The sequence below is a fragment of the Apus apus genome, chromosome 1 (genome assembly GCF_020740795.1).
Source record: "Apus apus isolate bApuApu2 chromosome 1, bApuApu2.pri.cur, whole genome shotgun sequence".
Lineage (NCBI taxonomy): Eukaryota > Metazoa > Chordata > Aves > Apodiformes > Apodidae > Apus > Apus apus.
The window spans coordinates 97,943,525-97,970,834 of record NC_067282.1 but is presented as its reverse complement, the minus strand read 5'-3'; the positions used below and the strand labels follow the sequence as shown (position 1 = coordinate 97,970,834).

Sequence of the window (27,310 nt, the reverse complement as noted above, 5' to 3'; positions counted from 1 at the left end):
TACTTTGAAGAAATAATACTTACTATAATTCTCTACTAAAGGAATGCTACAATAAGCAACATTATAGAACTTCCCCATTTTGCACATGTCTACTCTGTCTAAGAGCTGCAAGGCCAAACTTGAGCCCTACAAGTACTGCAGCATTTGAAGCAAGAACCGTTTGGACTGATCTGTGTAAGTTCTCTCTTGTCGCTCTTTAGTTACAGTCAACTTAATTAGTTCCTAGAACAATTATGTTCCAGACGTGACTTTCTTCTGCTGCCAGGTATGCTACTCCATGCAGCAAGTTAGTGTACTGTATAGACAGTAGCTAGAATCAGGTATCAAGGTCATTTTTACACACCAGTCATCATATGATTTGAAGCCACATCTTCCACAAATCAGACAACTGAACAACTGAATTTGATGTGACACCAAGCTAGTGTAAATGAGTCTGAGACAATCAGTGAGACAAGAATTAATTCCTGGATTATGTATTTCTATAATCTAGTAGACCTGAAAAGCTGAAATAGTGTGATAACCTATTACATTGAAAGCATGAATTTTCGTGATTAAAGATAAAATTTATTTTTCTTGTTCAAATAAGGAAGTATCTATCTATACATCTATGCTTGCTTATAAAAAATTAAAAACATGAAATCCTGTACAGTTTTATAACAGTAGAAGTTTATGGTCAGCTAAAAAACAAAACAAAACACAACATAACAAAACAAACACATCACTTTCAATAGAAACACTAATCCAAAGTGTTCAAAAGCCATGCAGTTGACAGATCTCAGAGGTGTTTATTTATATTCTTATTCTCACTTTGTTAACAGAGGTCATTTTCTTAATGGCTATTTTGCTACACAGTTATTTGCAGAATACATTCAGGTGGCAGAAAGGACAGTTGTGGGGACACTTCATTGGAGGAAGTGGCAGAATAATGTTTGTATAAATGGTTAATAAAATCTGCATGAGCCAGTACTAAGTGCTTCACCACATGCTCTGAAAGCCAGTGCACTCAAAGGCTGTCAGCTGCAATTTCAGCATCAGCTTGTCTCTTTGGACACAGGCACTGAAGTAGATATGGCTCCTGGAATAGATATTGTCCCAGACAGATAGTGCCTATGAGGAGATAATGGAAACTGAGCTACACATTGTGTTCTGTTGTTTATGGCTGTAGCTATAACTTTTAAAATTAAACCCAGGTAAAAAGTTTTTCTTCAGCTTGAGGTTCATAATACACAGGAGGCTCAGACAGCACCAGGTCTGGAAGGAAAAAATTAGGGGAGGGTTGTGTGAAAAATGAATGCCGAGGGAAATTAATTAGATGCAATTATGCCTATATAAAGAAAAGACAAGGTGTTTCTCACGATGATAGCAATAATAAACTATGCAGAAGATGTAGGTTGTCTTAAGGCTTACTATTACTTGAGTTCAGGCAGAAGAAAGGACTTAGGACACACACTAAGTACAAAACCATAAAGCAAGCCTCTGCTGTCATTGGCACTAGGTAGCTGGGCAACCAAAATATTTTTTCCAGCAAACAACACTCAGAGAGGGAGATCTTCCAGAACGTAGCAACACAGCGGACAGGTAAAGGCTTTCCCAGAATGAATGAGATTGTAGGAGCTTGTTTGTGTCCTCACTTGTGTCCGATGGCATAGCAAGAACTCAGATTACTTGGGCATAGATTCCTTGGAAAGTGGTGGTGAGCAGGATGTTCATTTCATTAATGTAATTTTCTCTTTCAACAAAGTTTAAGTTCCACCTTCTCTAGCTACTACTCCCTTAAAATAATAATAAAATAAAAATAATAAAGGCTTTAAATAGTTATTATCTAGCTAGCATATAAAAACTATAGATAATATTAGTTTAACCTGATACAAAATTAATTATTATCATTTATATCCTCATATCATGTTGACCAGTTGCCTGTGGCAGAAGCAAATGGTATGAAGTCGATGGCTTACAGCAAGAAGAATGCTAATGTCAGTAGGAAGAGTTGTTGCAGCTTTTGGTTCTAATACTATATGGACAACTTATTCCTGATAATTATTCTTCTATATCACACTCTAACCTCTGATTTGCCTTGAAATTGACTTGAAATTTGAATTTAGGCTTATATATGGCCAAATTCACAGACATAGATGACAAACCTCTACCTTGTATTTCAGAGGACGTAATACAAATAGTCCACATTTTCCTCAGTCTTTCTGAGACCTACAGATTTGAAGGTAGGAAAGTTCATAAAATGTCACCAAAAGCACTGGGAATAAAAGGATTTTGGAGGTGCCCTAACCGTGCACAGCAGCAGGCAAGACTTTGGAAGACTTCATCTGTGTAGGAGATGAACCCTTTTCCTCCCATGATTCATGATGCCTTAGAATCTTGCAGGATATTACTAATTTCTAAATACCTCTGTGCTTAATATCAAGATATTTTTTTAAATATTATTTCTTGCTTCAAAACAACAATTTAGTACTTTTTATTGCTAGAAATAAGTGTCTCCAGTGCTGCTTGCCTTAATGAGTAATTCAATAAGAAGTAAGTTTGAAGCAGAAAGAAAAAGCTGAAGTTATTTAAAATAAATTTCCAAATGATTCAGGAGAAAAATTCAGGCTGCAGATTTACTCTAGAGCAGTGAATTATATTGTTCAAGCATCAGATCCAGAGCACCAGAGTGTTACTGGGTTCAATGCAGTAACTTGAAAAAAGTATTTATTAACATGAAAACCAGTTGCAGTTAGTATAGTGTGACTGTGTAGTGCATAGAATATAAATAGTTTCCATTTTTTACCAGTGGTCTTCTGCTGATCTACATCAGACAAGGCAGGGTTCATTTTATTTTGAAATTCAAAATTAACCAGATGCACTTGGTGGAGATCAGCCACATTGAAGAGAGCACCACTGCTACTGAGGCAATTTAGACTCCAATTTAAGCTCTTTAAGGATTAAACTCATTCTTCTCAGGAAGGGCTGTACAAGGCTGATACAAAATTTGGTTTTAATAGGATTTTAGTGATATATTGTGTTTTGTGCTGGCTCCTTGCATGAGTGAGTTTTATTTTATATATACCAAAACTCATTAAAGGTCCACTGAAAGCATAGCTTCCATCCATTTTAATTACAAAATGTGGAAAACTACTCCAGCTGAACATTGTGTCTACTTGGCATTGCAATTATGTATCAGTAATCTGAACACATGCTGCCCGCTGAGATTGCTACAGCTGTACATAGGCCCAACACACCACGAAGGAGGAAACAGAGAGGCATGTTGCCCTGTAAAGAAGCCATAATCTTCCTTCCAATATGTGTCTGGGATCTCACTGAGAGCTTCTGTGGGCTGCTAAACATACAGTGGAGACTGGCATTAATCAGCTGGGGCCACGGTGGTGCCTGGTCACTCCTGGTGTTCCCCAGGGCTCAGAATTGGGGTCATTCTCTTAATATCTTTACCACTGACCTGGACGAGGGGATCGACTGCACTCTCAGTAAGTTTGCAGATGATTTCAAGTCTGGCAGGTGTGTTGATCTGCTCTACAGCAGGGCCTGGACAGACTGGATCGATGAGCTGAGGCCAATGAATCGTATGAGGGTTTAACACGGCCAAGTGTTGGGTCCTGCACTTGGGTCACAACAACCCCATGAAATGCTACAAGCTTGGGGAAGAGTGGCTGAAAAGCTGCCCAGAGGTAAAGGACCTAAGAGTGTTGGTTGACAGCTGGTTGAACATGAGCCAGGAGTGTGTCCAGGTGGCCAAGAAGGCCAGCAGCATCCTGGCTTGTATGAGAAATAGTGCAGCCAGCAGGAGTAGGGAAGTGATTGTCTCCCTGTACTTAGCACTGGTGAGGCTGCACCTCAAGTACTGTGTTCAGTTTTAGGCCCCTTACTACAAGAAGGACATCGAGATGCTGAAGCAAGTTCAAAGAAAGGCACCAAAGCTGGTGAACGGTCTGGAGCACAAGTCTTATGAGGAGCGTCTTAGGGAACTGGGGTTGTTTAGCCTGGAGAAAAGGAGGCTGAAGGGAGACCTTATTGCCCCCTGCAAGTACCTGAAAGGAGGTTCTAGAGGGGTGGGTGTTGGTCTCTTCTCCCGGTAGCAAGCAATAGAACAAGAGGAAATGGCCTCAAACTGTTATAGGGGAGGTTTAGATTGGAAATTAGGAAAAAAATCTTCACTGAAAGGGTTGTCAGGCACTGGAACAGGCTGCCCAGGGAAGTGGTTGAGTCACCATCCCTGGAGGTATTTAAAAGATGTGTAGGTGTGGTGTTTAGGGGCATGGTTTAATGATGAATTTGGCAGTTTGTTAATAGTTGATGATCTGAAAGGTCTTTACCAGCCAAAACAATTCTATGATTCTACGATGCTAAGCTTAAAACCTGTTACCGTTCCCTGGCATTTGTATCTTTCTTAGCAGTAATAAATCACAGGAGCAATGCTTTTCAGCTCAAAATGGCTGGATAAAGCTTGCATGTTGCTTAGTGTTCAGTGCAGCATGCACATTCCTTGACTGCAGTTCAAGAGGAAAGGAATTAGTTATAGCTGTTAGCTGGGAGGAGATACAAGGCATGTGTATACTAGAGGAAAGATCTTGGTTCAGCTAGTGCTAAATATGTGATACACTTAGCTTTTATTGCATAAGTGATCTCTGAATGTCAGTGCTTAATCAAAGCACCTGCAAACAAAGTCTTGGTGAACTACAGCCCCAATCCTATGGCTGAAGTGGCCAAAGTTCATTCTTGAGGTGCACAAGATGATAACGGCCCCAACAGATAACGGCCCCAACACACATACAGAATGTCTGCACTGGGATTTCAGTCATGGTCACAACTTTTCCCAGAGAATAGATGACTGTCAAAGCAGGAAGGGATAACTCTGCCTTGGTCAACCAGGAGAGCTCAAAACAGGAGACCAAACAGGGGAGAAAAGACTGCCAGTGCATGGTACATGGCAATTTATAAAGCTGCTTGACCAGTATTTGCTATATTACAAATTACCAAAACTGAAGTTTCCAACCCCTTCTTCTTCTCCCTTGCATCTGTGGTTTCTTATTAAAAAAGGAATGGTACAGCATCAATAGCAAATTTAGAATGTCAGGCTTAGTGACAGGCTGGTGAAACAAGCTCATGAGAGAACTGCAAATTTTCTCAGCTGTATTCCTCTTTGAATTTTTGTGAATGTCCCCTGGTTCATTTTCTAGACATGGCCCTTTGAACAGGGGCAGGTTTTGGAGCTTTTCAACTCTGGAAGCTTCTTAAAGAAATGGAGCTGGTGTCAGAGAGATAGAGATGTAGTTACAGCTATGTGCAAGCACCAGATAGTTTGTTTAGCCATGTCACTGGGAGTGAGTGACTGCCAAAGGAAAGCTGCAATCTGAGCTCATCTGGAACTGGATATAAAAGGAAACAGTCCTTTCCCGGTTCCCACCTCCCACAGACTTCCAGCCTCCCTAGTATTCTCATGCCCTTGTCTTCAACTGTTACCCTATGCTGACAGCTACAGCAGTAGATCTCAATACTAAAAATCATCAGTATAGTAACTCAAGAGCCACACATACCAAAAAACATACCACAAGAAAAACAATAACAAACAAACAAACAAACAGAAAACCACAAAAAAATAGCCACCAAACCCAACCAACCAACCAAAATCCTCAAAAACTTACAGAAAGGGAGGGGGGTGAGGAAGAGTATTTTTTCTGCATAGCTTTATTTAGCTTGATTTGGCTCCAGGCTTTTTCATAGAAAGAGCTTCCCTTTTGCAGGAGCATTGTCCTAAAGCCTCTTTTAAAAACAAATACATTAACTTTTACCATAAACAATCTATCTTACCTTTTGTGCAAATACAATATCCACTTCTTCCTTCTTCAATGAATATATATCAAACATATATCAAAATATACCAAACAGTAGAACATCCAGTAACTACTAGATAATTTATTTGTAAATATTACACCTGTAGTAAAACCTTGCATGCAAGCAGACCTGCATTAACAGGATTTCTCCACATCTTGAGTTGATTCTAAGAACAAGGCATGCAATATAGACTAGAAGAAATTCACTGGAGTTTTTTTTCTCATATGCAAACTCAAGCTGCCCTGGCTTCTGTGCTGTTCTAGACTAACTTAACAACCAGATTCCAGAAGAAAGAAGAGTATGTTAAATGAGATACCTACCGCTGTAGACCCCGAAGATGTGGCTACAAAGACTTTGATCACCATGTTGAAAGCGAAGAAAAAGAATCAGCAGAGCACAGCAGCTATTCACAAGTCACCACAGTCCCAAGAGGAATTCAAGTGTTCGGCAGCTCCTGGGCTAACTGGGGTCCTAAATGGATGCCCCCCCACCAGCAATCCAGCAGCTTTGGCCTCTCCCCAGGGTCCCAGGTTTTCCCACTCCATTGGCTCTTAGGTATTTTGGGACAAGGGGCCAGCAGGGGATTGGTTAGTAAGAAGAGCCATAGCAAGGGGTTTGCACCTGCCCCTGGCCTTACTGCATTAGATTGACAGGGTGGCAGTCCAAAAAAGGCAAAGGAGAGTAGTGCACCAATGAGACAGGGCTGGAGAAATATTTGGGAGAGGGGGAAGGGATGAGGGAGAAGGGAGAAGGGACAGGGAGCTGGCAAATTAGTGCCGGGGGAGATCACAAAGCTGTCAGGTAATGTTTAATGTTGCATGGGCACTGTCACAGCTACCTCCTGCATAAAAGGGCTTGTGTCCTCTCCCTGACCACAGCAAGGAGACTTCAGACTTGCAGCTGCAAATTTTACATTATCAAAGGGGAAGAAGGAAGAGGAGAGGCAGAGGAGTATAGATGCAGAAGTAATTTCAGCAGAGATCATATTGAAATAAGCCTCGGTTACAAATTCTATCAGCTTTAAAGAATTCAGATCATCACCCGTGCTGCAGGGCTCAGGGGCTTCTCTGAAATTAATGTGCCAGTACACTTCCTAATACTAAGGAAAGTGATTTGGCTGATTTTCATATCCAGAATGTGCTGTTGTATTTTCTCCTTCTTTTTGCATTACCAGTGAAAATTTCCAGCACTCAAATACTTGGTAAAAAATATTCTGTTCTGCTGTGTCATCCAGGATGCTCTTTCTGTCTGGCTGTCACTTCCTAGCCCAGAGATGGCTACAGTGCAGTGGCTGCCTGGATGTATTTGCTTAAGGAGGTCTTTGAGCATGTGAGGTATTTTAAGAATGTTAAATGGTAACATTACTTTCAAATTTTAAGGGCAAAGTTTGTTTCTGCTGTAATTGAGCAACCTGCCACCGAGCTCAGTAAAGATTCCCTTATGTCGGAGGTGAAACTGTTTTAGAAAGTCTTCACACATATTTTAAATGTTAAGATTGAATATAGCAGTGTCCAATCCTGAAAATACTTAAAATGGAATGTAAAACTTTCTTTCCAGGATCAACTAGGTAGGACCAAACGCACAATAGTAAAGACACTCGTGAAAGTAAGTTTTTTGTCTGTGCAAACCATTATGTGAAGCTGGAAATTCAGTATTGCATGCATGGAGCCGGGATCCTGTGAAAGAACTTCACTAAAATAACAGTATGGTGTTTGCACTGTTTTCTGTGTCTTATCATCTGTCATTTCTTTCTTCTTTGGAGAGGCAATAGGAAGTCCAGTAAAATAAAAGCCTGCTAGAATAGCGTGTTTTCCTGTAAAACAAACAAACAAATCCACCTTAATGCAAAAACATAAAGCATAGCCAGAAGTTATTACACACGCTTGCTTCTCAGGAGATTTTGTATGTAAATATAGTGTACTAAACTCCACATAAATAACTGGCCATTTGGAACATACCATTTCCAAATTAATTTACTTGGTTACTAATGCTCTCAACCAGTACAAACAAGATGCAGCGGTCCTTTGTTTCAAAACATACCGGTAGGCCTTGCCAGTATAGGGATACCAATAATTAATACGCAAAGCAGCAAGTATTTGTACCATCAAACGCCCACGGTCAGGACTGGGACAAAATTGCCAGTTAACGCCCTCCTGCTCTCCTTCCCGCTGAGCATCCCTCCCGAAGCAGATGGCGAGGGAACAGGATGCGGCCCGCGGCCTCCGCCCGCCGACGGCTGGGCGGCGGGGGACTTCAGGGCAGGATTCCTACGCTGCCCACCCTTGAATTAAAAAAGAGTGCCCCGTCTGCCTTCACTCCTACGGGATTTCCCCGCCCTGCGTCGAGCCGGGAGCCCGTGGGGCTGGGCCCGCCGCCTCCCGGGGCGCCCCGCGGGCCGCGGCCCGTCGCCATGGCAACGGCGACGCGCCGGGCGGGCGGGGAGGCCGGTAATGGCGGCGGGGGGCGGCCCCGGGGGGGCGGCCCTGAGGGGCGGTGGGGACCAGGCAGGCTGGGCTGGGCACTGGGGCCGGAGCGGGACGCGACTGGGGAGGGGGGGAAGGAGGTTTCTTGAGAGGGCCGAGGGGAAAGCGGGATGCCCCGCTCAGGGGTGCGCGGGGCCGGGGGCACGCTCTCCCGCTCCGGGCGCGGGGAGCAGGGCAAGGCGTTGTCAGGCTGGGCGGCAGGGCCTGGCGGCGGCCGCCGGGATGCTCGGGGGCTGAACTGGCTTTGGGGCGGGGGGCTGCGCTGGCAGGGCGCGGCTGGCGGGGGTGCGAGGGCGCGGAGGGAGGCCCTGGGGTTCTGAGGCCTGGGAGGCGGCTGTGGCGGGCGGGGTGGCAGCTGGAGCCCGCCAGCACCCGGGGGAACTCGTGGGGGAGGTGGGAGAGGTCTGGCTTGTGCAGGCCACACCAGGGAGCTGATTCCGCCCTTGGAGGAGCCCAGGGGCAGGTCTGAGGGCCCTGGATAGGACCTCGCGCTCCCTCCCTGCTTGGTTCCCCTGGGGCTCACTCAGGGCCTGGCGGTCAGGCCGAGGGCCGGTTGGTTTGGGAAGCCAGGCAGTGTTCTCCCACCGGGATTCCCCCTGCATTTACCTTCATTTTTACACACAGACTACAGTTCATTCTTCCATGTGACAGTTTTGCAGTTTCTGGTTGCTTGGAATGGCATTTTCATCTTTGACAGATCGATCTGGCCATAATTATTTTGTTCCTGTATCTCTTCCTTAAGCATACACTGTCCTAGTGTTTGTCCGTTTCAGTCCCCCTTCAGCTACTCCTTTTCCCCCTTCATTTCTATAGTAATAGCTTTTATTTTATTTCTTTGTTTCTTGTCCTTCACCTTTTGATTTTCTGTCTTTTTGTCTCCGTTTCCATTTTTTTTACTTCTCAACATCTGCTCTTGAAGGTGGATGGTGAGTGAGGTTCAGCCCACACTTCTTGTCAGATTCAAGCAGTAGTTTTAAGTTGAATTTAAGCTAATTTGATTCAAAGACGATTTAGCCAGAAAGTGTTGACAGTGCCAAATCAAATTTAAACAGAAGTACAAATCTATGTGCCAAGCTGGCCATTGCTTAATCCTCATCTTACAAGTTCTTATCTCTTAGGGGTTATTGCACTGGCTCAAATTTAGTAGGACCCTGGGCATTTGTCAGTTTTCTACAAGGAAGAGTTGTTCATGTAAGGGAATCAAGAGTAATGAAACTATTCTGTTTCAACCTGGAACATCTTATGCAATCCGAAATTAGACTTTTTAATTTTCCTTGGGATGTTACGTGATTTCCCCTGCCCCTTTCAGAAACTTAATTTAAAATAAAATGCCACCACAAAGCAAAAATGCCAACAAAGGAGTTGGAATGATACCTTCTAATTATTTTAGTGAAGGCTACTTGTATGTTTGAACTAAAATATCATTTTAACCCCCCCTAAAATTGCTTTTACATAATTGCTATGCCCTTTTTAGACACCCCCAAATGTACAATTTATTTTACTGCTGGGTAGAATTCTGCATCAATAAGACTATGGTCTGAGTAGTCCTAATGTGATATTATGGAAATTTAGTGGATTGAACAATATGACAAGAAATAATAAAATCACAGTGTTTAAATAACGCTGCCAGGAATATGAAGTGGTCTGTTCTACTCTCCAGTAGCCTCAGTAGGGAAAAAAACTGAGGTGTAAAAGATATTCACCAAGACATTAAAAATTAGTCACTATTCTATATTGTATGTTACATACATGTTTTTTAAAAAGCCAAACACTTAGGAGCATTCATTTTATTGAATTGGACTGCTGAGAAAAGACTATTCCAGAGGAAGCAGCAGTGTTACTTAGAACCTGATTAAGGAAACGAGATCATAATCTCATCAGAGAACCATAACTCTGACAACAACAGTGCATTACAGGTGATACATTCCAAGCTATATGGGTATGTAGACATGCAGATAAGTGTCTTGCAGCATTTTCAAAAGCAAACAAGTGTGTTAGCTACAGTTAGGCTGTGAAGAAATTGTTTCATTAAAAAAACCTGAAATTTTCCATCGTGTTTCTTCTGAAATTTTGCAGAGACAATTTTATTTTATTGTGAGGTTTTATTTAGCAATGTTTCTTGTTTACAAACAATCCTGATTTTAAAATAAATAAAATAAACATCTCAAAAGCTTTAGAAAACCTTAATTTCATTGTCCAAGTCAGGTACTCTGTGGTGCAGCTTTAGGTGTTGCTGTATTCTCTACCTATAATATTAATAAGGCAGCTGACTTTTTTCTATTTTAATATGTAAGTTAATTCTGTGATCTGATTTGTGATCTAATTATTGAAAATTATTACTAAATAATATTTTTATTACATTAGTAGAAAGCTAAAAATACTATAAAAACACAGAAATATCCAGTTTCTAGAGACTTGAACACATTTTTTAAATATCATATAGCACTTTGTAGGTATTGAGCATAACTACAATTAAACTTATTTTAAATTACTTACATTGTGGAGAAAAAGTATACATTATAGGAAACAAACAATGGTATTTCTTTATATTTAAATGGTAGTGCCTTGTAAATCTTTAGAAAACACATGCTAGTGTCATTGTAAATTCTGAGATAAAAACAATTCTTTTAATGGGCTAAAGAGTATTGTTGTTTGTTTGTTTTAAAGGTAACAAAGTGTTTCTTAGCACCATTTTAATACACCCTAACACTGTTTAGTATTGTTTGTGTTAGCTGTAATAACTCAGTAACGTTCTGATTCCTGATAGTTATGGAGCTCAGCTTTTAAGTCTTCTACCAAAACACAGTGGTAAACTCAGATGCTTGTTTGCTCCATATTTCAGGGACTAAGTCTTTGTAGAACATGGCACAAAAAGCAAGGAAACTGAGGATTCCCCAAAGCACAGAAGTATGAGAAGCAGCAGCTGTAGCAGAGGTAATGATTGTAGACAATGCAGTAGAGAATACAGAAGTGAAAATTCTCACACTAACTATTCTGAGGCGTTTGTCAGTGACTTGCTGTGAAACAGTGACGAGCAGCAAACGTTTAGAATTACCAAGCACTGAAGACAAGAAAACACCAGAAGAGGAAAAAAACAAGGGAAAGAAGAAAAAAGGGCAGTGTATTTACCCCCAAGATGATAGAAAGGTACTTAGTTTTCTGGTAGTAGTAAAATGTAGTTATCTTGAGAAATATAGCTGTTCCCTTTCTTTGGCATTTTTCAGTATTTAGGAAGACAGGGGAAACAATTTTTCAGTGCAGAAAAATTATAAATAATGTTTGAAACACTAGGAAGGAAAGAGAGAGAGAGGTTTCCTACTGCATTCTCCCACAATACTCGGCAATCCAAGAGACAGGATAATCACCTGAGATATGGGAGCTCAGTTTTAATCTGAGAACTTGTAAATGGCTCTCCCACATATACTGCAATTTCTGGTTTTTAACCATGCATCATATGATGAGTCTGAAAGAGCCTTTCCTGAGGAACATTACTCAAATATTATATGTCCACAGGAAAGTGTCAGTTTTGACGTGGTGTATCATGTAAAATTAAGTGCTTCAATGGAATGACCACACAGCACAAATACATCCCCTTTACGTAAATGTTAACAGTGAAGAATCTTTTTATGTCTGCGTGTTTCATATCTAGACTCATACTTTCTTAAAACCCACCATGCCATGTCAAAAAATGAATATAAAACTAATGATCCTTTTCTGCTGAGCTACAAAAATTCATCTACATCTACCCAATCTAGAAGATGCAAATCAACCAACAACAGGAGGGAGGAACCACTGATTATCTCCTCTACTATATAAGTTACATGCTGCTATCAAGAAGCCATACTGACATGACACTAGCAGACCAGGAAGAATAACCACATCTTAAAATCTGCTTAGCAGAAGAATCATTGGCTGCTAGTAATGTTGGATATTTTAGGTGGTTGGTTTTGCTTGTTCATGGCTACTTGAAATTGTCAGTTTTCCAGGAACACATTTGTACATTTTACAGGATTTTTGTCAGGTTTTGCAGGAAGGCATTTTCTCATTTCTTTTACATCATCTCATTCTATTCCACCAACATAAAATAGTAATGTAATGGTCATTCTCATTTTGCAAATATTTGTGTGACATTTGTGGTCATATTGTGGTCTTCCTGCAATGGAATCATGTTACAGAGAACATGCAAGTGTGATGCTTGCATGCCTTCCATTTGCTTTGTTTTTTACCTCTGATGAGTTTTTTCACAGCACCTGTTAATTTTGGCCACTACAGGTCTCGAATGTGTCTGGCCTTAGCTGACTGCTATTATTTCTTCTCTGTTTACTTAAACTTCCATGATAGTCCTTCTTAATCCATTTAAAACATATGTAAAACAAATGACTGTACTGCACAAATGTCTCTCCTCCTTTTGATTCCCTCATCTCAGAGTCTATCCTTTCGTTTGCCATAACCTGTTCTCGCCATGTGGCTCTGTGAGGGCAAGGTCCTACCAGCTGGTCCTGCTTTCTCTCCTCTACCAACAGGGCCATCAGCAGGGCCATCAGAACAAAGATGGAGTGGATCAGGTGTTTCAGGAATAAAAACAAAGGACAGACAAGATTGTATGACTGACACCCTGTATACGTTCCTCTAATTTCCTGCTTCGCACACAAGGCCCATGGGTATCTGGGCCAGCTCCAGGCTCTGCTGTGGCAAGGAGAGTTGTGGAGCTGGGCTGGAGCTGTGCAGAACCAGAAAGCTGGTGTGGCTGCTGCTACAGCTGAAGCAACTGCCCCACACAGCTCTGTCTTCCTAGCTAATACTCTTTCAGTAGCTTTCCAAAACTCTGGCTTAGGTCATGGAAGCCATGAGGGCGTGGTGTGGTGGTGCCCTAGGCAGTGTCCTGCTTTACTTTTCCTAGTCCTGGTGTGATGTTGCTGCCCATCTGCTGTGGGGTGCTCTGGTTGGGGTCTGCTCCTGTAAAGACTTTGTGTGCAGAACCCCCATTGGATTCAACAGAAATGCTTGAAAAGATCTGTCCTTTTCCTCTGGTATTTTTTTGGTATTTTGTTCCCTGGCCTATTTTATCCATAAAATGCTATGTGATTTATAAATTATTATAATAAAGTTCTGGCAAAACACTGCCTGAAATGTCTTGAGAGCTATAATGAGATTAAATATATGCCTGAAAAGGTGGAACACACTCAGATTTACAGTTTTGACTACTTTCAAATACTAATTATGTTTCAGGAAAGGAAAATGAGAGTAACTCTCACAGAATGCTGGCCATAAAGAAAGGCAAATGGCAGTAATATACTTAGAATATTAGCCCATAAGTATTTTTTAATTGCTGTATAGAAACAGTGTGCACAACTGTGTAACTGTTCTATACTAATAAGCATGTAAGGTGTAAGAATGAAGTTATTTTCACAGCTAACTTGAAAACTCCAGAAAGCTGGTTAGAAATCCTATCTGCAGAGAAATTTAACCATGTGCTATTGTGATCACCTTGTTTCTTGAGTTCTTGCAGACATGTAGATTCCAATGTTATGTTTGTTTTTTTTTTTGTCATGCCGCATTCAAGGTGTAGGTCCTCCCTCTTGGGAATCTTTCTAGATGGGTTGGATTTTGTTCATCACCCCCCAGATCATGCCTACATTAGTGAGCTACGTGATTTACAGAGATAAAACTTATTTCCATTGATACTGGAGTAATGTGTTAACACAAACGCTCTGTATTAGTTATTCACAGAGTATTATTGCTGTTTGCCTCAGAAGACACTGCCAGTGTAGACACCTTTATTAATGGAAAGTGAGCATGATGGCTGTTTTGAATGAAAATGGCTTCAGAAAATGAAAGGAAGGAACCTTCACCTGCTATAGAGCTAGTTAGCTGTGTCCCAGTGCAGCCACATAAATGCACACAGAGAGATATAAAATATTTAATGGATTAATCTGTGAAATACTTGAACATCAGAATCTTACTATAGATCTTGGGTATTTTGTTAAATATACCACAGTTAAGTAGCTTGGATGAGCAGTGTATGAGCTTATGTGAGCAGTAAAGACATACATGAGATTTTGCTATCTCAAATGATTGCTCTATATCAATGCCAGTTTACTTTGGTCTCAATGCAGGAGGAAAAAAAATTGCCAACTGAGATTGTACCACATCAGAATTCTTCATTTTTAAGCCTGCAGAGTACTATGATTTCCAAGAAAAAAAATGCAATGGCTCAGCGAATATCATCATCAAGACTTCACAAAATTAAAGAGCTGAAGAATGAAATATTTTATTTACAACACAAATTAGAAGCATCAAGCTTAGAAAACAACATTTTGAAACAGCTTCAGTGTCAACAGTCAAAAGCAATAGATAGATATGAAAATTCAGAAAGTAATTTGCTGGATCTTTTCACAAATCACTATAATGAGGTGACAGATTTAAGGAAGCTCCTGAGGATGTCTCAGGAGGACGAGCGAAATACATCCAGGAGGCTTAGAAAAGTTGAAGCAGAACTGCTAAAAGCTAAAGAAGCATGCCAGACCTTGCATATGCTTTCAGAAGACAAAGCTCTTGCAGAGAGAGAGGAGCTTGATCACAGATTATCAGTCCTTATAGAAAAAATGAAAGTGAATGATAAGAGAATACAGGTAATATATCCATATAATTGTATTGTGGAACAATAATAGGAGAGTTTTCTGTGAAAGAAAAGTGGCAAGTTTTTAGCTTTTACCTTTTGCATTAATGATTCTGATACAATCATGTAAAGTCAAACTTTTTTTTTTTTTTTTTTAATTCCAGTGCTGTCCCAAGTTTAGTACCCCTTTCCAGCATCAGAAATGTATGAGTAGATAAAGTTTGCAGTAAAAATCTTATAGGAATTAAGTCATATGCCTTAACCCTGGTAGGTCAGAAGTGCAGCACGTTGCTGGAGAGCAATCTTCAGCAGAGTGTCCACTCTGCTCCCTGCCAGCAGCATGGGGCATCCAGGCTTGCCTAGGCCATCTCACCACAATAGCCCTGACCCTAATTTACCTTGGCAAAGCACGGGATTATCACACACATGGAGACCACCAGGCTGCTGCTGATCTACTTCCTTGAACAAGTGAAACTGGCTTACCTGGAACTAGCAATCACTGTTATTTTTACATGGTGCTGGTGGACAGTATGGGCATAACTACATCTCCTGTTCACTAGTTACTGTCAGTCACTGTAGTCAGCTGTAGGGCTGCTGCTGAATTAAGCAGCAGTCAGATGTCCTAAATTTTAGGGTTGGTTCTACTGTTGGTTTATTATGCATCAGTAGTAAAAGCCTGGTGGGAGTTCAAGAGGAGATAATTCAGCTCTTTTTAATGTCTCATGGCTCTTTACTCTTATCAAACCTTTTACAAAAAGATACAAATACAGATTTTTTTATTTAATACAAAACTAGAAGAGTGACATTTCCATTGTCCTCCAAGAATTAATTTCTATTTTCTATGGGGTATGTTATGCATAGAATTAAATAAAAAGCCTGGTAATCTTAGAAGTGTTTCACCATCTGAACAGCTAGGTCTGAAGTACATTTATTACATGAAAGAAAATGAAAATAGAAACCACTGAATTCAGACTCCCTTGAAAACTTTATATTTACAGAAGTCATATTGAGAAGCTATAAAAAGCATACAGGGTTGGGTGTCCACCTTACAGTTTTAGTAACTATAATTTCAGTGCATGGCACTGGGATCGAATAATAAAGTACTTGATAAAGTACTCAATAAATTACCTCGTTCTCATTTACAGTAAGCCTCCTTATGCTGCTGCAGGTAGTAGATCTCATTGTGAACAGAAATGTTGTCTTAACATTTCTCAAAGACAACTGTATTCATTAATCCATCAGAAAGGTAATGTTATAGTATATGTTTGAATACCAAATATACTTTTTTTTTTTTAGTAAATTAGGTTTTAAACAGTTTTTGCTCATTTTTAAAGGAATTTTTTAGATACTTCATCATAATTTCATGCATTGTTTACAATAGTCAATAATTATTAGAAGCTTATTTTTCATTATATTAGCATGCTTATTCCTTAAACCTGCTAAGAAAGAACTGAAATTTTTCAACAGTCATAATGAGTACATCATGTGGTAAAATATGTTGTTTTTTTTTAAGAGTCTAGAAAAGCAGCTGAGGTTGAACAATAGCACCTTTAGTCATCAGCTGGCAAACGAGAACAAAAAAGCTGTGGAAGCTGAGATGATTACAAAAAACTTGCGAATGGAAATTAACGCTCTTCAGCAAAAAATTAAGGTATTCAAGATTTTAAATAGGTTTCTGTTCCTACAAGAAAATTCAAGTATTTATTTTGCCTCTTTTATATTATTTGTTAGTGGAATATTTGTTTCCTAGCTGAGTCTACAGCCTACCAAAAGAAGTCAAAATATCAAATGATGAAATAATTGTAGGGTTTATTTGTGAAAAGTTGAAAGTAATTTGATAACTGCACCAGGGGAGGTTTAGATTGGATATTAGAAGAAACTTCTTCACTAAAAGGTTTATCAAACACTGGAACAGGCTGCCCAGATAGGTGGTTACATCACCATTCCCGGAGGTGTTTAAAATACAAGTAGATGTAGTGCTTAGGAGTATGGTTTAGCACTGAACTTGGTAGAGTTAGGTTAACGGTTGGACTTGGTGATCTTAAAGGTCTTTTCCAACCAGAATGATTCTTGTCTGTGATTCTCTAATCAAAACAGATGATTGCATCACAATTTGAACAAATAATCCTCACCAACTTGTTACCATTTTTATATATCTAGGTCAATATATTAATATGCTAATTTTAAAGGATCTCTCTTGCAGTAACACTTTCAAATTATAATGAGCCAAATCTTACAATCTGCAAAACTAGTGTTTAACAAAAAGACTTAGGTAAATATTTAAATAATTTGTTTGAATTCCAGCTTGGTTTTTAGACAAATATTTTTGGAACAAAAATATTTCACTTCAACACTTACTGTCATGCTTGTAAACCAAACATACAGGAAAACCTAAAACTGACGCTAAACAGAAAAAGAAACAAAACTGCCATGAAAGGTATGTCATATGAGTTGCAAACAAGAAAAACGGTACATATTCCAGAAAACTCAAAAAACATGTGTGGCTTTTTAACAGTTTAAACTGTGTTTGTAACACAGTTAAAATATACTTCCTTATTTCTATGTAAAGTGACCGATCCATCTGTTGATCCCACTAGGGAGCCCTTTCTAAATGGAATAAAATGTCTGTGAAATGTTATGGGGAGTTTTCCCACACATTGTGAAGAGCAGAAGAGGCAACTCCTGAGGATTCATGGGGATTTGCATTTCCGTACAGGGCCATTGTTTGTCCGTCTTACCTATGTATCAGGTGCAGAAACTTTCCTCCCAATGCAGGCTGCTCAGCTGCAAAAGCCCAGTGAGCTGTTGGGAAAGGGAAAAAGCAGAGTGGTCTTCCCAGGCCCCATATCAAAATGCCCCAAACAGCACTTTCATTGCTATTTCCCTGCCAGAGTCTATGTGCAAATCTGGGAGATGGGAATAATTGTAGTCCCAGGAACACTACTGTAAACTGTTCCAAAATGCAAATTATTCCAAAATACAATTCTCACCCTAACACTTACCTAAAAATTTTTTATTTCATGTGTTTACCACACAGTTTTCTATGTGGGTCCAGTTCTGTCAATGTTGCATTTAGATTCACAAAACATTGAATTGTTTTTCCACAAAGATGACCCAACCTGCTTATGAACCTTATTTCTGTTCCAGAACAGAGTTCATGCTTACACATTAGTAGTTTTGGGCACCTAGGCTTATTCATACCATTTAAGGTATTTGGACACAGTTTCAGGACAACCTGTATGTCCAAAGTAAACACAGCTCCTATTTTCATGCTAAAAACTGATACAGTGAGAGTGTTACTGAAATCTCTCTTCTGTGCTTATGACAGATTTCAGTAAGGAAAGAGGACTCTCGCTAAATCAATTTTAAAATTATGCCTCTGAAGTTTATGTCATGTCCCAAGCAATAGGCTGCTAACCAGAACTGAGCACATTGTAACCAAGGGCACCAAGTAAATTCATATTTTAAAAAGGAAGTAAAAAAAAATAGTTTGAAAAAAAGCCCTCTCAGAATAACAAATGAAAAAATCATTAGAGAAGACTTCATCCTCTGAACATTGTGTTATGAAAAAGATCATGTAGATGTACAGATGTGTTCTGAGCCTTAAAAAGGGAGAATTTTTATTTGGCTCATCAAAGAAAATAACAGATTCCTATTTATGTAAATGACAAAGTCAGCACATGGCCTGGCACAAAACAAAATCACTGACAGTTTTCTCCCAAGATGGGAAAATTAAGTCAGTAAAAAGTAATTCTTAATGCGTATTAGAAGCTTAATAGTGTTTATTTCTTCCTAGGAAAAGGATCGGCAACTTTCTGTAAAAAATATCTATGCAAATCGGATGCCTAAAATCCCAAAAGACAAAAGTTATGGAGTACCTTGTGAAAAAAGTATGTGTCTTTTCGTTTCTTTTTTTGTTTAATGATGTGAAACATACATTGTTTTATAACTGGGATATATATTACAAAATACAAGCCAATAGAGTACTTTATGTGGGCTAAAAATATTCTGTCACATATAAGTTAAAGAGAAGTGCTTGGGTTTTTTTGATAATTTATGAATACAAATACATGACCCATTTAGCATACACAGTTTTAGGATACTAACAGTGACACTGAAGTAGTGCTACTATTTTGAGTGTCTGTTTGCATCAAGAGCTGTTTGCCTCTTTGTTTTTTACCAAGGTGAATCTATCAGTCCACAAAGCTTTTTCAGACAAATTTTTGTTCAGGCTTTTCCCTTTGACTTGACCTGGAGGAATGCCTACCCTAGACCTAGAATTTCCACAACATGGCAGTAACTTAGAGCACCTCACAAACAACCCTTCTGTAGCAAGATCCTAGTTTTATTACAGACCTTCAAAGTGCTTTTATATGAGCAAAAATAATGAATTTAATTGGATCTTTAAGATCTGTTTTCTTATCTTGGAAATCCTTAGACCCTGTAATGTACAAATAGCAGAGATGCTTAAATGTCTATTAGTGAAGCACCTGCAATTTGCCTTTTGTTGGGGTGAAAGGAGGGGAGGAGTTTTCAGATCCAAGGTTTAGGAAGTTTAAAGACCAGTCTGGTAAGCATACTGTCAGTTTATCTGAGAGAAGAGAATGTTTATCTTTAGTAGTTCTTTAATTTTTAGTGCAATGGGCAACCAGAGATTGCAATACCCAGTTATTGTATATCCTCTCAATTCTCTCCACAGAATTGATGTTATTTAGAATAATATAGTAGAATAATAGAAAAGAACAATAGAAAGTTATTTCTATCAAGGAAGAAAGAGCTCTTTACTAAAGAATATATCGTTCACGTGGATGGTCAGACAGGTATTGGAGGCAAACGTCTATTATATGCAGTCTTGTCTATAAGATATTCCAAGAGCAGCTATTTTGTGTGGGATTCAACTGCCTAATTATCATAGAATCATAGAATGCCAGGTTGGAAAGGCCTCGAGGATCATCTGGTCCAACCATTCTAGGTAATACTATAGTTTGTATGAGATGGCTCAGCACCCAAGCTGAGACTTAAAACTGTCCAATGTGGGGCAATCTACCTCATCCCTTGGGACACTGTTCCAATGTTTGACTGTCCTCATGTGAAAAGTTTACCTCTTGGGTCCCATCAAATCTCCCCAGGAGCAACTTGTGCCCATTACCCCTTATGTTTTCCATGTGACTCCTTGTAAATAGGGAATTTGCATCTTCTTGGAAGTCTCCCCAAAGCCTTATTTTCTCAAGGCTGAGCAAGCCCAGTTTTCTCAGCCTCTCCTCATATGGCAGGTCCTCCAGTCCTCTGATCATCCTTCTGGCCCTTCTCTGGACCCTCTCCAGCCTGTCTCCAGCATGCTTTTTGTAGAGCAGGGACCAGAACTGAACACAATACTCCAAGTGTGGTCTGAGAAGCGCCGAACAGAGTGAGATGATGACTTCTTTATCTTTGCTGGTGACGCCCTTGTTGATGCAGCCCAGCAACCTGTTGGCTTTCTTTGCCCCTGCAGCACACTGTTCATTCATGTTGACCCTGTTATCCACTAAGGCCCCCAGGCCCCTTTCCACAGGGCTCTCCAGCCAGGTGGATCCCAATCTGACCTGCACTCCTGAGGTATGTGTTCCCAGGTGCAAGACCTTACACTTCTCCTTGTTGAACTTCATAAGGTTCCTGCTAGCCTGTCCAGGTCATCCTGGAGGGTGGTTCTGCCTCCCAGAGTGTCAGCCTCTCCACTCATCTTGGTGCTGTCAGCAAACTTCATCAGGGTGCTCTTGATCCCAACATCCAGGTCATTTATGAACATGTTAAACAGCATTTGACCCAATATCAACCCCTGGGAAACCCCACTTGTGACTAGTTGTCAGTTTGAGAAGGAACTATTTACTATCACCCTCTGGGTATGATCTGTCAGCCAGTTCCCCACTCAGTGTACAAACCACTTGTCAAGGCCATAATGAGTCAGTTTCTCCAGGAGGAGGCTGTGGGGGGACAGTATCAAAAGCCTTGGAAAAGTCCAGGTAGACAATGCCCACCTCTCGCCTTGCATCAGCTGAGTGGGTTTCTTTGTCATAGAATGTGATAGGGTTCGTTAAGCACGATTTGCCCCTGGTAAATCCATGTTGGCTTTTTCGAGTCACATGCTTCAACTGACTTACGACAGTCCCCAGGAGGGTTTGCTCCATGACTTTCCCAGGGACTGAAGTAAGACTAATGGGTCTATAATTACCTGGGTCCTCCTTTGAACCCTTCTTAAAGGTGGAGGTGATGTTAGCCTTTCTCCAGTCCTCAGGGATGTCTCCCACTCTCCATGGCTTCTCAAAGATTATGAAGAGCGGCGTCCATTATAAGCATTCAGTGCCACTTGAGATGTCCCAGCACATTCTGCCTGGCCCTGTAGTTGTTCCAGAAGGACATGGGTGTCTCATCAGTTCTGTGTAATATTGGCCAGCCTTATGTGGATACCTTGAATACTTGAGGGCATCTCAAATAGCATGAGGCGCCTGTGTTCAGACAAGTGGATCCCACCCCTTGAACTAAGGGAGCAACAGCTAAGAACAAGTACAAACAGTACAAGCCAAGACATGTTAAGGTGCCTGTGTGCTCACTATATTAATCAAGGACAAAAATGTTGAAGAAGATAATTTTCTTGAAGCATTTACAAATTTCTAATTGTCATATGCTTTAGATATAGGATCTAGAACTTAATAATAAATGTGTTTTATACAGAAACTTAAAAACATTTCAAGTACTTTCCCCAAGTACTTGGAAGTAATATTTTGCCTCTTACCAGTAACATAAACATTCTGTCACATCCCAAAGGAGAGTTTTCTGCACAGCAAATTTACATCCTTAATTTTGGATAATGATTTAAACCTTTACTTTCCTGGGTCAAGCACCTCTTTAAAATACTTGCTTAGATTTTCCTGCTCCTAAACTGAAGGAGGAATTAGAACTTAAAATTTTGATGGAAATATCACACATGCCCACAGAATTCTTAAAAACATAGAAGCAGTACAAAGTCTTATTGTAGTCAGTGCTTATTTCTTTCCTCTTCATTTCCTTTTCAAATTCATTACTTTGCCTTAACTACAAGTGAACATCAGGGAAAAGGATGGCAATCCAAGTTAGAAACACAAATTTCTACTTGTCATTCCAAGTCAGAAACTTTTTTAGGAAGCTCTGAATTCCAGTTGCAGTTATGTTACATAACAAGCTGTGTTTTTAAAAATTTTACATACAAATGGACTTGTTCAATATTGTTATTTAAATTACAGTACTTAGATCACTGTTTACTATTTAAGTTCTTTTCTTTGAGCAAAGGCCTGATGAAAAGGTTCCAAGCAAAGTTGTCTGATCATCTGGTATTTTTGACCAATAAAGATTTCATTCTCTGCCAGTTAATGGAAACAGATGATTTAGAAATCTAGAACTGGAATTACTGACAATTGTTTTTCTTTTTCACGATTGACTTGAATTTTCCTATAACAGAAAGAGCTACATCTTCAAGTTGTTATTTTCTATTTTGCATTTGCAAGAATTTTTATCCAGCACGAAAGAAAAAAATAAATTTAGGGCTGCATTTTTTAACACTTCTGAGAAATAGCTGATGGTAGGTTTGCTTAGGTTATCAGAAAGATGTATGTACATAAATAAAAATTATTTATTGAATGAAGCCATTAATTTCATGAACTTCCCGAAAGCCAAGTTTGCTCAGTGGTGAGAAGGTCACACTAGCTCATCTAGAGGTGCAGCTCCCCCTAGTTCTGAATCTGGGGAATGCTCTGCTGATTGCTGTTGGAAAAGCTGCTGAACTACTGGTTGCCTTTCAAATGGGAAAACTAATTTCCTCCAAATCGTCACAGCCATTCCTTCAGGAGTTATCCTCAGATTGGTAATCAACATTCATTTTATAGCCAAACTGCAAACATTTGAAAATCACCATTTTTATGGAGTCTTCTGATTTCAGTGATCAAAACTGGGAATAAGGTTGAATATTGACATAGGTAAGATCACATTTTTGCTGCTGTGCTAGCAACTTTCTCAGCTAGTGTAGTCATGTCTAAATTATTCTAAAATTAGAATAAAAGAACAATATACTTACCTTTCCCATCGCATCTCCATTCAGCAATTTCTTCAAATGTCTTATTCAATCACTCCATAAACTGGTTAGATAAGTGGTTCCATAAACTGTTAGATAAGTGATTAACTTTGTGAAAGATGAGAAACCAAGTCATAAGACATAAAAGCAAGCATGTTTATTATACTTTGTAAAATCTGAATTTAGGAACCTGAAAGCTGAGGCCTCATGCCACACCTCTTAAATTTACACTAGAATGTTACCACACAAATTAAGCCCATAGGGGCTGTAGGGTACAGACACATTTGTCTGATTTTGCATATTCTGCCTGAACAGGACTTTGTAGATCAAAAACTGAAGTGTATTTATGATATACTGATGTACAGATGGAAACACTCAGAAGTCCAGGTAGCTATGTTTGTGCTCCAGTTTTGACACTTATAGATCAGGCAGAAAAAAACAGAAAAAAACCAGAAAGAAAAAAAAATTTAAATCCTAGGCCACAAACCAGTATTATCAGTAATCAAAGAAATCTTTTGTTTAGGCCAACAATATAATTCTAGAAACTACTGTATTACTAATGATTGTCCTTTTTCAATAGGTCTTCATAGAAACAAATCAGTACAAGTAGATAAACTGAGTTTTAGATCACTGCTGCTGTCACAGTACCAAACTCAGGAAACTGTAGAAAGTCCAATTCAGCTAACAAAGGTATGAAAGATCTGGATCTAATAATTTGTTTTATCTCTCAACTAAACTGTATGTTATTCCATGGATTTCAGGAATATGCCTGAATAGCCTGATCTGTCAACTTTCTAGGATGTGGATTTTCTGTGAATGTAATTACAGAAAATATGTGGGGCAAACGTTTCATTACAAAATAATAATATGATAGTAATAGAAATTACTGATCTTTTTATTAATATTGCATTGACCGTGTACTTTTAAAAGTCAGTAAACAATTATTCTCTCATTATTTTTGCCTTTAATTGCCAATTACAGGAGAAAAAGACTTCTGAAGATAAGAATCAAAAAGCTAAAGCAAATGAAGCATACATGGATGCCCAATGTAGAACAGAAAATCAATCAACCAAGAGAATACCAAAGCCAGAAACTTTTAATAGAACACATAGAGGTATATTTTAACATTTTTTTCAGAAACTCATTTGATGTTTTCAAAAGTTGAATGAACAGATGGTAGTTTACATGGCTCTGACAGCCATTAGCTGGCACCTGACTGGCCGGAGCTAGTTGAACAAAATAATGTAATTAAGCATCACTGAAATAAGGCTGCTGGCACTGCTGGGCTGGCAGCAGAGCAGTTCAACAGAATAAGGCATCCTCATACTGCTGTGCTTCTAAAAGGAGCTCCAGGTCCTTTAGCTGTTGGTAAAAAATCAGTGTTTCATCTGTAAAACTGTACTTCAATGAATAGATGTTAATTCCCCCCTGATGAAATACTGATCTCAAATTGTTGGTTGTGAATCTTCATCATAGATGATCTCAACATATATATCTAGTTTATGATCTACTGCTGAGAAAGGAAAAGGTCTTCCTCAAGGGTTGGGAATGTCTCTTCATTACAATGATCAGTGTAAATTGATGTTAGGTAAATCTTAGCCATTGACTGTGTTCTCATATGATGGTTATATGCAAAGGACTCATCTATAAACACCTTTACACACCTTTACTTTGACGCGATTGTATAGAACTTCTATTCCTTTAGCTGAGTTTTTTTTCTTTCTAAAAATATTTATGTTATTTTCATTAAAGAGAGGCTTGTAGAAAGAACAAAGATCTGAATGCTATCATGCTAAATACTTCACAAATGCTTAGAGACATTACATGACCTAAAGGTCATGCATTTATGGAGGTGAAACAGGTTGTTGAGGTCACTTACTAGATCAGTAACAGAGCTGGTAATCTGGAATGCATTAATGTGTTTTGAACTCCAACTTCTCAGCCTCCAGCCTTTCCAGACTGCACCAGATAACTGAAGTTATCATTTGTCTTTGAAATCCCTTTTTAAAGCTGTCAGAAAATACAGGTCTTTTGATGCTGCCTGTCAATCTCTTTCCTCACTGTTTGCCAGACTCTCTTCTGGCTTTCTCCCACTGCCAATATCAGACTTACTTGAAGCATCATTTTAAGTAGAAGTATTTTAATTACTGCAACTTCATATTCTCCTTTAGGCCTGGACTCTATCTCATTTTGGAGGTACTCTTAAGTCTCCCCACAGCACAGAACCTACTACAATTTGTCCACTGCAGCAGACAAATGTATTTACTGTAGGCCTTCACTATACACTTACCTTTTCATAATAAAGAGTGGAGCCAACTTATTAGAGGGTTAGAGAATTGCAGTATATTCTGCTCCATGCAACAAGCAACTGTGATGTCAATTAAGAGAGAAAAACAGATCTCTTTTAGGTTCCATTTAAAAGCAAGAAAATTACAATTAAGAGTCGAGATCTCATGTGGTTTCTTTGTTGCATTATTACTTTCTGGCCCTATACTTAGACATTACTGATTATATGTAATGAAATCATAGAATGGTTTGGATTGGAAGGGACCTTAAAGATCATCTAGTTCCAACCCCCCCTGAATGGGCAGGGACATCTCCACTAGACCAGGTTGCTCAAAGCTCCATCCAGTCTGGCCTTGAACACTTCAGGGATGGGGCTTCCACAACTTCCCTGGACAACCTGTGCCAGTGTCTCACCACTCCGACGCTAAAGAATTTCTTTCTAATGTCTAACCCTACCTACTTGCAGTTTAAAACCTTTTCCTCTTGCTACATGCCTGTATAAAAAGTCCCTTCCCAGCTTTTCTGTAGCCCCTTCAGGTACTGGAATGCCACTCTAAGGTCTCCCTGGAGCCTTCTCTTCCCCAGGTTCAATAGCCCCAACTCTCTCAGCCTGTCTTCATAGGAGAGGTGCTCCAGCCCTCTGATCATCTTTGTGGCCCTCCTCTGGACTTGCTCCAACAGCTCCATGTCCTTCTTATGTTGGGGGCTCCAGACCTGAACACAGTACTCCAGGTGAGGTCCCACGAGAGCAGAGCAGAGGGGAGAATCACCTCCCTTGACTTGCTGGCCTGACCTGATTCTTTTGATGCAGCCCAGGAAGTGTTTGGCTTTCTGGGCTGTTAAGTGCACATTGCCAGCTCGTGTTGAGCTTCTCACCAACCAGCACCCTCAAGGCCTTCTCCTCAGGGCTGTTCCAAATCGACTCTCTGCCCAGCCTGTATTTGTGCTTGGGATTGCCCCAACCCATGTGCAGGACCTTGCCTTATTGAACTTCATGAGGTTGGCATGGGCCCACCTCCCAAGCCTGTCAAGGTCCCTCTGGATGGCCTCCCTTCCTGCCAGCATGCATGTTAATTTATTTAATAAAAATAAATAGAATTGGAAGAGGTAAATTTACCTGGATTCAATGGTACAATTCTGTTCTTTAAATCTTGCCCCATCCTGTTATATTTATTTGTAAATAGCATTACCATAACCCTCAAGAATGAAATACTATCAATAATAACAACTGAAGTAATTAATTAAGGAACTAAAACTTGCTCTCATTAATGCTTCATGATTCTTTATGTTTCTTGGCAATTTAAGAACATTCCTAAAACCCCAAATATTTCATTTTAGGGCATTTAAGAGAGGGCAGACTGCTGATGGAAGAACATGCTTTCTTGGAATTTATAAAGGAAAAAGAGACTGATTTGCTTAAACAGGAGCTGAAAAAACTGATGAAAACTGAACAAACTCCTCTAGGAGACAGCATAAAAGAGAACAATCAAGAGAAAGATGCTGTGAAAGAATCTGAAAAAGAAAAGCCAGAAGAACAGCTAAATAACAGTGAGAAGACAGGGAATAAATGTGTAACTCCAGGTCCAAGAAACAAAACACGCGCTAGGCTGAAAAAAATATACATATTCTCAGAAGCCACTGAGAATTTGCATCACGGGCTTCCTACATCGGGTGCAAAATCCAGTCTTTGCAACAACAGACATGCAGGTCAGAACTGCGGTGAAACAGCTCAATCAAAAGCAAGAACTTCATTTGATTTATATGGACCATCTTTTGGTAAAGTTACCGAAAGAAGGCAAGATGTCACTTCCACTGAAGCAGAAGTCTGTGCTCATATGACATTTGCTGATAGGAAAAACAGTCTTACGAAAGAACTCTTCGGACCAGGCTGTGTTTGAAGAGACAACCATTCAAGTTCTAACATGAGAGGAATGAAGAAAGTGAAAGGATGCAGGACTACACAAGACAAATTTCAAACCACCAGTACTAACTAGTTCATAA

General features: G+C 39.6%; 2 protein-coding genes across 2 annotated transcripts in view; one reads left to right on the top strand and one right to left on the bottom strand.

Annotated features, from left to right (window-relative positions):
- Positions 1-6,392, bottom strand: part of SH3BGR (SH3 domain binding glutamate rich protein) — a 30,638-nt gene extending 24,246 nt beyond the window's left edge. The window contains exon 1 of the mRNA XM_051621184.1: positions 6,162-6,392. Within this exon, the coding sequence (XP_051477144.1) occupies positions 6,162-6,206 (45 nt within the window). The 5' untranslated portion in view covers positions 6,207-6,392. The remainder of the gene's footprint in view (positions 1-6,161) is intronic.
- An 8,117-nt stretch (positions 6,393-14,509) lies between these two features.
- Positions 14,510-27,284, top strand: LCA5L (lebercilin LCA5 like). Its single transcript, XM_051621172.1, has 6 exons — positions 14,510-14,956; positions 16,457-16,594; positions 18,740-18,833; positions 23,604-23,713; positions 24,005-24,137; positions 26,648-27,284. The coding sequence occupies exons 1-6, from the start codon at positions 14,510-14,512 to the stop codon at positions 27,205-27,207; spliced, it is 1,482 nt and encodes a 493-aa protein (XP_051477132.1). The 3' UTR covers positions 27,208-27,284.
- Positions 27,285-27,310: the final 26 nt, after the last annotated feature.